Raw genomic sequence first — 12,255 nt, 5'->3', positions numbered from 1 at the left:
CAACATTCAATACCGTAAATGTCGTGAAAACTTCTTATCCTTGGTTTTAAAAGTGTAATATCATTTAATACCATATTTATTGATTTAAACAGGTCAGAATGTAACGCAACAGCTTTGCTCTACTATACAGCTGTTGTAATAAAGCTCTATTCAAATCCATTGTGCTTTATACCACGGTGTCATATTTCCAAAGCGCTGCTTTTCTTTATAATTTCTATACGATCGAATATATATCTAATAAACTTCCGTGTTTAACAGATTTGACAAATTTAACTTTGTCGGAAAATACATGCTTTCAGTGCTTTTGTTAATTTATACAATAGAATATACTTGTGTTAATTGTATGAATATTTAACAATGGTAAGAGTACATTTTTATTTCTCTACCTTTAAATTTTGTAATCTGAAAGAACAAGTCAAAATGATTAGAAATACTACTTTCGGTTTATATGTATCACATAGATTAATGGAATAGACTGTGCTTAGGTATGTTATATTCCTAAATGTAAACGTAATGACTTCCATTTCTCGAACAATCTGAAGTCCATTTTAACATGATCAAACCAAGAACACTTTATTTTGGATTATTATCATTTGCGTAGCTTTCTAATATCGAGGAGTTCTGAGGCTTTCATGATAATCACGATTTTTTTTAATTTGTTAAATCAAGTTTCGGTAAATTATTTGGCTGAATGGCATAACATTCTTATCATAGCCCACTTAAGATGTTTCGAGAAATTGGACATAGCAATGTATAAATATTAAATCTGATTTCAACAACTTAACGTTATATAGGCAGAACTTGTTTGTTCATTAATGAATATGACAAACTACAAATACTTCTTCAACTTGTGCAGTCATTGATGCGACAAAAAGGAAATTGAAATCTTATTTAAACTACGTCTGTTTGCATGATATAAGTAGGTTGAAATAAATATAAACAATTAATCGGACAAAACACTATTTTTTAAGTTATAGAAACTGTTCAGGGTGAATTCTATCAGGTAAACAATCTAGGTTACATTTGTGTTTATAAAGCGCATTATCGACCAAAGTTTTGCCATTGATATACACGTACTTTGTTATTGCACAAGGATTATCAGAGGGTAATTGTTTGTTTAAGTCTAGATCGCAATATATTTCAGCCACTGATCACCAAATGCAATATCTCACGAGTTTACTTTTGGTGATAACCAGGTGAAATATAGACTTTTTTACACTTACAATTTAAAATTCTTCTTTTAATGCTATGCTTAAGTGCTGAGGTTTGAGTTTATTGAAAGAACTGGCTACATTGCCATTTTTTCACTTTTTGAACCAATAGTATATGAATTTTATTTCACTGTGACATCTCCATGGGAAAGCATACAATCAAATTATATTAAGAAGAGATATACAGGCCCAGTATAACAAGATAAGTAACGTTTATTCTAAAAAAAAGAGTATTTCCTTATTACAGAATACTCACACTAACAACAAATGTACTCAGATCGTCAAATAAAAGTGATACTTTAATATTAAGGAGCTGTTTGTTATGCAGTTAAGATATCATTTAAAATACGTTCTGGACGCTTTTTAATTTTGCTGATAGAAAAACATTGCTGTTGAAATAGTCAGACTCTTGTAAATGGTATCAACTGAACTGTATGAACAGGTATTCACGTAGGTGGGGTTTTACAACAATGCTTATAGAACAAAAGATCGCTTTTTCAGAAGAGATAGGTAATCGTTGTAAATCTTTATGGTCATTTAAATGATGATAACTTGATGAATTTGTTGACCATTTTACGTACTAAGCAATCAAATTTAACTACAATGGTACCTTCAAATAACACTAAAAAAACCTTCAATGTGTTTAACATTATCTTAGCGATATAAAACAGATTTAAACTTGATATTTCGAATAAAATTTTATTTTAAGAATCCTTATGACATATAGAAGAATATGAAGAGTATATAAATGAGGTTGTTAAGTAACATTACAAATTTTGTACATATAATATTATGTTGGGTGTCCGTCAAGAAACTTCGAATGCGGTTGTTCTTAGTGAACTTGTTTGATTCCCATTATATGATGTATGTTACAAGGGAGCTATTAAGTGTTGGTGTAAAGTAAAAATTTATCCGAACTCTTCTTTTATATCTGTACATTCATGATAATACAATTAGAGGCAACCCATGTTCAAACGTAAATATAATAAAGAACTTAAAGCTGTTAAATGTCTACTTGATGGATTAGGTTTTAGTAATATATTTTTGAAAATGTAAAGCAATGAAACATAAATCGCTCTTAAACATTGTAAAATGTACGTACATGACACATGATATGAGTTTAAACTTTATGTGCTGAACTATATACCATCGATATAACTCAGATCATGACCCTAAGCCGATCCTAAATTGGGTGTTGACCCTTTGGGCGTTGTTTAAATATGCTAAGGCATCGGTTCTAACTGAGCCGAAAATATCTGTAATATCATTATCTATAATATACCTTTCGTCTTTTAATTTGCATTTAATCAGCTAGCAATACCCTTTCAAATAATATCAAAATTGTATAGGGTTCTCAGGCAACAAAAAATTACATAATAGCTAATGCGCTATGACTTGACTAGCTTTTATGAAGGTCCGATTCCTAAATTGCCCGCAATGTCAGTAGCATGCATGCGACCATGTACAAAACAAATACTTGGAATCTTACAAAAAAAATATCGCATCTGCCTTAGGTTCAGTAAAAGCGATTTAGAGGTGTTGCTTTTTAGTTCCCCGTTTACAGCGTATGCGCTGCGATGCAACAGAGATGCACAATAAAACTGTTTGCGCACGTGGGCGACCGTTCGCGGATCTGTACTCAGATCTGATTTAATTATGCATCTTAATGTTCACAGTCTAGTGAATGGGCCCACGGTTTGTGCAGCTGCTTCGATGACCTGGGGGTCTGTATCATTGCCTATCTGGCCCCTTGCGTCCTCTTTGGGCAGAGCGCAGAGAAAATGGGAGAAGGACGCTGCGTGGTTTGTGGTAAGGTTTTGTTTATTGTTGTCAAGGTTATTGTACAAAAGTTATTTACACCTGAGTGAATGTGGAAAACATATACCAAAACAAAATCTCAAAACATGAAAATGTTACTCGATTACCAATGACTCAATGAATAGCAAGCTCATATGAACACCGGACATGACATAGGCGCGTAGTAATATTTTTACTGTGTAATTTTATCTGTTTTATTGCATCACGAGATGTTGGATATAGTCTTTAAATAAGTATCCCTGAATGAGATAAAACAATCCTTTGTTTTTGGCATTATTTTTCGGAACAAAACTGAACGTATATAGACGTAAACATACAAAATAGGGTGTAAAAAGAATATTATTTAAACTGAAATATAATTGAAATTGAAAAATACCAATTCTTTTTCTAGAAATATGTTTGGATATAATTCCAGTTTTTGAATTGTTTGGATCGTTCATAAAATAAATATATATATATATATATTAAATAATAGTTTTAAATAGGAAACAATTGTTTGTTTGAGTGTTAAATTGCTATAATATAAACCGAGTGAGCACCAAAGATATTTTAACAGGATTTGTTAAAATATATCATATGGAAAAGCGCGCCAAATTGTAAGCAAACGCAAAGTATTTTAGGATATGACGTATTTAAATTGTGTCCTAGGCTGATGAAATCTGAAGTTTGATTTTGACGTAAGAACGGGCTAAAATTTAGATAACCGAAAATTGAAACACTGTTTGATACAATGAAATATCAATTGTATTCCACTGATACACTTCTATCTTCTAACAGAAAGCATATAATGGTTATGTATATTTAAATAAAACTTTCTTTTATATTACCTTATTAATACGTTATAAGTATATAATCCTGAACTTGTGTCTCTAAGTGTGCGAGAGACGATCACATTATTTTTACCTTATAAATATGGTTCAGTTCTAGTCTACTTTTTCTCAAATCCTTAACCTCATCGAATTTGTAAGAGTGAGGGGGGAGACGATATCCTCTGTACCTTATTAATATATTTCAGGTCTCGTCTATTTTATTCCCATCCTGAACCTGATTGAGGCTGTAATTGTGAGAGGGAAGATTAGAGAACAAAGCGGCATTGATGGTACCACATGCCACGACTGCCTTACCATTGCATTCTGTCCCCTTTGCGCTCTCGTACAAGAAGCTATGGAAATAGAGAAGACTCCGGCAATTATGTCGATGGCAAGGGAATAAACCCAACGGATCCGATAGACAATTATGTTAATATTGGATGCCTTGTGATGACAATGGTTCTATGATTAAAGAAGGAATGTATAAAAAGTAGAGATAATTTTATTACATAAGGTACATTTGGAAATGAACGATTGCAATTGGGCAGCTCAAATTCCGTTAACAAACTGCGAAGCTTCACTGAAAGCGTTCGTCAACATGGAACGGGCTTGGTCTTTCTGTCAATTTCGATTTGAATTTAGATAAAATAAGATATATTCTGCATCATATATATATAGTAAGTTTTGTTGTATTGCTTATATAAATTGCATTCATCAGTTCTAATAGAAAATGATATTATCTCAAAGCAGTGGCCACAAACGATCGACAAAATATTTTTTACCGAATGAAAAAAACAAACGAATTTAAATATCCATCTAAAAGGATAGTGTTTTAAATGTGTTTTTTCACAATTTTGTCAACCTCTAGTATAAACGCCTTGGTGAATGGATTACTAACACTAAAGTTATAGTTGAATCCAGATATTTTCTGCACAACGAATCTGTCGTCAAGCCCACCAGTATGTTGGCCTTCATCACGATCATATTTTCATAATTTACTATCACAACCTAAAGGTTTCCATTATTTACTCTTTTTAAGAAATGTGATTCCGTATATCCACTAACAAAGTTATCGTTTTCAGCTCATTATTTGAATTATTCTTGATAATTATTTGTATCTTTGCTATGCGGACCATTGAAAAAAAAAATTTTCACACTAATGCGGCGAATGTCACCCGGCCACCCTTTTTCGCCAAATTTAAAAAAGGTATATTAAATCTGAATTACATTTGATATACAGATTTATTTATTTCTTTTAAATTTCCATTTAAAGCTTTTACTGTTATCGCTTTGTTATTAATAAAATTATACACACATACAATTATCATGTTAACCATTATCAAAAGTAATACTTATATGTCGCTTTTTTCAGGAGACACGACTAAATTAAATTGTATCCCCATATATAATGTTCTAGTATGGTTTTCAGTCAACTAATTATATTGATTCCAATGACTAGTTCCACCATCTACGTCCGCTCTTTACTAGTATTTTTAGCTCATAAAATCGGATTTGTTCTTATTTACTGAAATACCAGTCCACGTACAAGCCTTCGTCATATAAATGCTAACATGGGGCAGTCATTAGCATATTTCGTTTCGGCGCAGGGCGGCTAGTGATCCGAATTCATCAATATTCACTTTGAACTGCAACCAACCTGAAAAAGTGTCATTTTCAAATTCCATCGTACTGTTGTTATACAAACCTGCTTTCAGGCGTTGGCTGTCCTGAAGGCAATTATACTTTAGGGCAAAATGTTGTAGACAATGCTCCACTGTTCCACACTGATCATCTCGGTAATCCAAACTACTTGCGAAGGATAACACTTAACGCATTCCTGGATTTTGTCAGTGACAAATGGCAAAAATTCCGTACGCGGTTGGTTTTTCGGCCGAGAACTAAAACGAAGTTGGAGTCGTAAGTTAAACAGCCAATAACCGATCGAATAATATTAAATTATGTTAAAAGACATGCTTTGACCAAACTGAAAGCGCATTGTAAAAGGAAATATAACCATTACCATTTTGAAACTTATATATTTGTCAGCTACCCAAGCAGGTCTTGTTTCTCTCTAATGCCTGCATTTAATTAAGGTCAAAGTAGAGGTTTCTCTATTTAATTGTTCTTGAAATTTTCTTTGTATTTGTTCTGCCAAAATACTCGGTTTTGATTCACTCCTGTTGGTACATCAAATATATTCAATATGCTTCCTGGCGATTAATTATCGCTTAATATTCGTTAAAGTAATATTAAAATGTAAAATTGCATAGTAGACGTTTTAAACCTTTCTTTTCAATGTGTTAAACTCAGCTAATTTATTCTGTATTTTTAAACATATCAATTGCTAAAAGAATGGATCGATCAGTGGCAAAATGTTTCAAAGTTGAATTGCATGCTTTCGGGTGAGTTATATAAATTTGTCGCGCTCGCGTACAGGAAGCCATGGAAATACAGAACACTCCGGCATTTATGTCAATGGCAAGGGAATAAACCCAACGGATCCGATTGACAATTATGTTAATATTGGATGCCTTGTGATGACAATGGTTTTTATGATAAGAGAAGGAATGTATAAAAAGTAGAGATAATTTTATTACATAAGGTACATTTGGAAATGGAAGATTGCAATTGGCCAGCTCAAATTCAGTTCACACACTGTCATAACAATTATATTTCAAGACTCTTGAAGGCGAAGCTTCACTGTAAACGTTCGTCAACATGAAACGGGCTTGGTCTTTCTTTCAATTTCGATTTGAAAATAATATTTATATATAAACTAGTCCCGGAATCGGTGTATATATAAATATACAATGTATATCTTGATGGATGGCTGACCTTAATTAACAAGCAAATATTGTCATCTGTTAAGCTATATAAAAATATGCATAAAACCCATCCGAGATATTTGAAAACCATTTTATTTTCAATAAAACAACATATTATATGAATATAAACAACATCATTGATTAAAATCATATTAATGATTCACACATGTATAAAGCCACAGAGGCCACTCTGATTGGCGATGAACTGACTACAATCATTCAGTATTAGATATAATTCGTGGATATGAGAAACTCCGTTTAGAGGAGATAAGAAGATGCAAGTTTGTCGGCATACAAAATATATCAGTACCAGTGTGGTGTCATTATTAAATTACAGTCGAAACACGTTGGCTCGATATCCCAGTGACCGGCTAGAAATACCTCGAGCCTCGCGAATATTGAGCCAAGCGGGAAGGCTTATTTAATGTATAACGAAATCGAACCTTGGCATCCTGATCGAACAAACCAGAAAATCAAACCTAACGATATGGAGCCAAAGGGTTTCGACTGTATTGCATATTCAATCATTCGTAAATGAATTCAATTCCTATTCTGCACTATGATATTGCATTTCTCCGGGGTAGAAACTAGTTCCAGAACCGATGTAAGGTCCGCACTGCCTGGCAGTGAACAGCGACACTGCTGCATGAGAGATGAAAACAAAATGAAGAGGCTGATGTTGGCTAATTGTTCACCAACACATCGCCTCCGTCCGAGACCAAACGGAAGTGAGTGACCGAGCAATGAGGTGTTGATTTCCCCGCTCTCAGTAAAAAAAACACCCGGGTCGAAAGTTGTCAGGGTCGCCCCAGACCCTTGCTTCGTGGGAAACGGAAAACATATTAAGGATGACGACGGTGTCTTTGTCAACATGGTAGCCACAAATAATCGCGTCCTGTATCGCGTAGTGCGGCAAGGAAACCGGAAGCATCGCAACAATGCGCATGACTTCCTGAATGACTGCTGCCGTGTATACAAGGCGGGGCTTATCTGTGAGCGCAGGCGGCCGTTCTTGCCCTACGACGCTATCGATTTCCTATTGGACACGGCCTTTGACGGCCGGGTATACCGCCATGTACAACACAAGCCATAGTGTCGTCTTATGTGTGGTGTCATGATTATCCGAATTTTTGTCAGCTCATACCCGCCTTTATCGTCTTGTTTCAGTTGCTCGGCGGCATTGAGAATAGCATCGGTTATATCGCGTACATTGTCCTTATCAAACGTTTTGTAGTGTTCTTCTACTTCTGTTAACATAATTTTGTCTGATTCGCATTGAAGGTTCCGCAGCGTTTCCAGTTTACCTGGCATAACATATCTCAGTCAGGGCATGACGTCAATTGGGCTTCCACTTCTCATGAAACAATTAATCTCCTCTACCGCGTAAGCAATCGCCCTGACGTGATTGTCTTTTTCTACTTGTTTCGACTTCCCATACATTATCTGATACATAATACTTGCCACAGCAAATTGTACAGCACCTTCAAGGGAATCAGCTGTTTTTGAAAACTTTGCGACAAGAGTCTTTACTAAGTTCTTGGCCGCAGTATCAACGATTTCTTCTACGAACAATTATCTTGTATTTGTAAACATTCTCAAGGCTTGCGCTAACAGTTTCCGTTGCTTAACATAGGCAGGAAAGAAAGTTCCAAGCGTGAAATCTTCGTCTCCTGTCCGACTACGGAGCACCTGTGCGGTCACAAAATCGGGGCGGCCTGAAAACGCATCACCGGCCGTTGGCGTCGTCTCTTTTACGGCAGCGTTGCCATTAACAACGATTGCGGGCCAGCTTTCCAAACGTATCCTGTAAACGTCGCCGTATGTTTTACGCCACTCCATGAGCTGCTAAGGGAGGAATTTTCCGAGCAACGGAAGATGCCCGACCACTGGGAATCCCCAGGGTCCGTCTGGATACATCCGGTCTGAGAAAATCCATTTCTGTTCTATGTAACAATATGAAAGTAGAAGTCCCAGAATAGTTATAACAATAGCACACAAAGAATTAAAATCAAGCATGTTGGCAAGAAAAGACCAATACGAATTTAATAACACGTATAAAGTTCATACACGGTTCAAGTAGTAAACGTACATCCAAATAGAAATTAAAGAAGTGAGTTGTATATGATGATAATGACAATCTCACGATTTAAAGATTAATTGTAAAAAAAAACTTTCTCATTAATGCGCGTCAGGTATACTCAACTGATATAAACATAATTATACGGCCAAATCACCAAAATTAGTGTTTAGAACATTAAGCTCTTTCTCTACCGTGATACATCACATCACTCGGGCAGATATATTGTGATACGTTTAGAATGTGCTTGATATGCACAGAACATGGTAATTAACAACCGATGTAAAAATAGATTACCGAAAACGAACCTTAAAGGTACTCGCTCATTGGGACCAATCATTTTTACAGGTTATGCGTCTAAAACCACATGTTTCCTTACTTTGATATCCAAATTGCAGAAAAGTACAATTATTGTAGTATAAAAAGGTATTTTGGTTTTATTGGAGTGTGAACCCAAACCGATGTTATCAAGAAAAAATAGAAAACTGACTCCACAACCACTTGGCCACCAGAACTTCTACAAGAGTATTTGATGTTTTGCCATTTTAACAATACATTGATAACACCACGTGATAGTCTCAATCAGCATATCACGTTAACAACAAAGCTGAAATTATGTAACCAATAGTTTTAACGCTAATGAAAATTGGGGTCTTCATGTGCAATATTTAAGTTAAAATCAACATCAGCTAAAGGGTTCCAGCTTTTGGAGTCTTAGTTTTAACACTTCTATTAATGATTTCCACACTTAATTTTGTCATCCAAAAGAGTACACTATATAAAGAATCATGAACGAGTCCTTGGAAAAGCGTTTTAGATTTTACTTAAATGTGAGCACATTTAATAAGCACGTTAATTTTCCAATAAATATCAATCATAACCTTTTCTTGGATGTCTCCCTCATGCTTTTCTTCCACACTGGATAGGTATTTCAATTTATTTCATATAACTGTATACAAGAATATTAATTAGAAATTATTTTTAGAGGAACTATTGCACGCCAACTGTGATCTTAATTTTTTACGCGTCATGAAGTCCGCGAACAAGCCTCGTAACGCGCGTTATCTCGTGTCGGATTTGTCTATCCGGACCGCAAACATACGATGTATATTACTAGTATTATTCTGTCCCATGAAGCTTTACGTTATAAAATATGAAGTTGATTTTGGTTGATGTGTTGTTGCGTTGAACATTGATATTAGTGAAAATATTTGAAGGCTTTTAACATTAACAGAGCGTATTAGCAATAGTAAGATTACCTGAATTAAAATCTTAATGACTGAGCGTAGCCAACGAGCCCTTCTTAATATTAAAGATTTAATTCAGATCAACTACCTGACTTAGAATACAACCTCATTTGCTGACACATTGTCAACGCAAACTCTGACGTAGGGATTGGGTTTCGGATGAGTGGCAGTTGGTGGACCTTTAAACACCCGCGAAAGGTGAAGTTCCTAATTATTTAGCCTAAAACGTAATGGTTACCTTTTATTTGTTATTTCATTGGCTGTAAATGTAGGTTGTATAATAGTGTTACAGACAGACAATTTTAGTCATTCTAACTGATGGTCTACTGTCTAACCATTATTCTATTTTCACAGTCTTTCAAGGGGACTAAGAGATAGGTAGCTTACTTGGAATCCATAGCGCTTACCTTTGTCCTTGAATTGTGAACTTGAGCCGGCATGTCGGGGACTGAACTTCGTCGCGATGACGTGGATTCTTCTAGACGTGTTAGAGATAGGGAGCGGACACGCATGTTATGGCTTCAAAACTAAATGTTATGTGACACATGCATACTAGCAACGTTTAACCAAGTGTTATTCTTCAGGGACTCGTTCATGGTTTGTAAAATACACTTTTTACTACGACAAAAATGTGCCAATCATTAGGATTATTAAACCTAAGATACTGATGGATGTAACACCTTTAACAACTGTTGAAATATGCTCTAATAATGTCTACAAAGTCCACAATTTTGAAATGTGTTACTTGCCCGATTCAATAAAAGGCTATAGCCTGATTGGTTGAGTTACATTATCACGTGATGCAATCAATGCTTTCAATAAAGGTTTAAATTTCCCCTAGCTTAGAATGAGTGTCCGTGGGATAGTTGATAATATGTTGGTTTGGTGTTGTTTTCCTGACAGTATTGTCGTGTCTTCCCACTAAAACCAGTTTCTATACTTGAATGTTATTTTTTTTCGGCATTTCCTATAACAATTGTTAAAATAATTATAAGATAGGTGTTATTAGATGCATTTCTGCGAAATCATTATAAGAGGCAAAACATAAACGAGTCCCTCTTAGTTCCACAAATGCAAACTATTGATATGTGCATAACTCATGGTTGACATAATAATTTGAATGCAAAATGTGTCCGTGTTATATTTACCAATCAACCGTTCATCAATGCCATTGAGAGCCTGCTACTAACAAAGTTTTTTGGAACCCTTAACAACATGCAAATATGGGAGAAGGCCATTACTGGTGTTGTCAAAACTGTTACCAAATCCATTTGCATTCTATTGTCGGTTTCAATTTTGTGTTCAACTTTGCATTGATATTTTCATTGTCAAATGTGTTTTTGTGCATATAAATATTATCAAAATTGCACATAAGCCATTTTTATACTCTTACATCATTTTGATAATTTGACACAAGGTTTGCATTTAACCTATATCATGCAAACTCTACAGTGTCTACCACCTAGTACGTCAGGGGTGGAAAATGGTTTAATAATATGTTCAGGATTTAATACATAAAATGTCACCTTGCGACTAATAATCGCAGAATCGCCCAAATGATCCAAGTACCACTTCAGTTTCGGGTTTTGCTCATGTTACGCAATTCATTATGACATTGGAATAATAGTAAACTCCCTTTTTAACTAGGCAAACTGGCACTTTGGTGATATTTTGACATTTGGTCTACAGAAAAGAGTTTTGCACCTATTATGCACTTATCTCTAAAGTATATTGAAAATTTCCACATGCATGGATAAGCCGGACAAGCCAAAATCGTTCGAAAGAACTTATGGACGAACGAACGCACAGACGTAAGTTGTTGTTTTAAACCCCCCAATGTTTGGCCAAGCACCGACAAGCCAAAATAAAAGAGAATTCAACCAATGACCATTGAGTGTGACCTTCACTCACATATATATATGTCTGGCATATTGTGAATATTTGTGCCATGTTAAGTAAATGCCGACAAGCCCTAATCGTCGTTAATCGACAAAACCGAATTACGTTGATAAAAACAGACAAAAAATGGAATAGACACATACACATGAACTTAAAAATATACTAGATAACTATCTGCCTATCTGCCATCGAATTCTGTGGATATTCTATATGTGAAAAACAGATTGTCAACAAAATAATAATACTTTGCGCTTTAGCTACCTAAGCCCTAACCAAAATCAACAACGATTTTCAATAGTTTAATGACATACTTGACATCCAAATATGTATGCAAGTATGAACGAAATGCGCTCCATATCCCCTTGGAAA

At 35.0% G+C, this 12,255-nt stretch overlaps 1 protein-coding gene across 1 annotated transcript; it reads left to right on the top strand.

The window, feature by feature from the left end:
- The first annotated feature begins 204 nt into the window (after window positions 1-204).
- Window positions 205-5,231, top strand: LOC128228669 (uncharacterized). The gene is made up of 3 exons (XM_052940111.1): window positions 205-360; window positions 2,888-3,020; window positions 4,045-5,231. Exons 1-3 carry the CDS (start codon window positions 358-360, stop codon window positions 4,239-4,241), a joined length of 333 nt encoding a protein of 110 aa, XP_052796071.1. The 5' UTR covers window positions 205-357; the 3' UTR covers window positions 4,242-5,231.
- Window positions 5,232-12,255: the final 7,024 nt, after the last annotated feature.

This window comes from Mya arenaria, chromosome 3, assembly GCF_026914265.1.
Source record: "Mya arenaria isolate MELC-2E11 chromosome 3, ASM2691426v1".
In the NCBI taxonomy this organism is placed as follows: domain Eukaryota; kingdom Metazoa; phylum Mollusca; class Bivalvia; order Myida; family Myidae; genus Mya; species Mya arenaria.
The sequence above is the reverse complement of the archived record's forward strand: the minus strand, read 5'-3'. Positions and strand labels throughout refer to the sequence as shown.

What these genes read in the sequence shown, in the direction of transcription:
- LOC128228669 (XM_052940111.1), top strand. An exon ending in AGGACGCTGCGTGGTTTGTG is followed by an intron (nt 3,021 to 4,044) that starts GTAAGGTTTTGT and finishes AATATATTTCAG; the next exon opens with GTCTCGTCTATTTTATTCCC.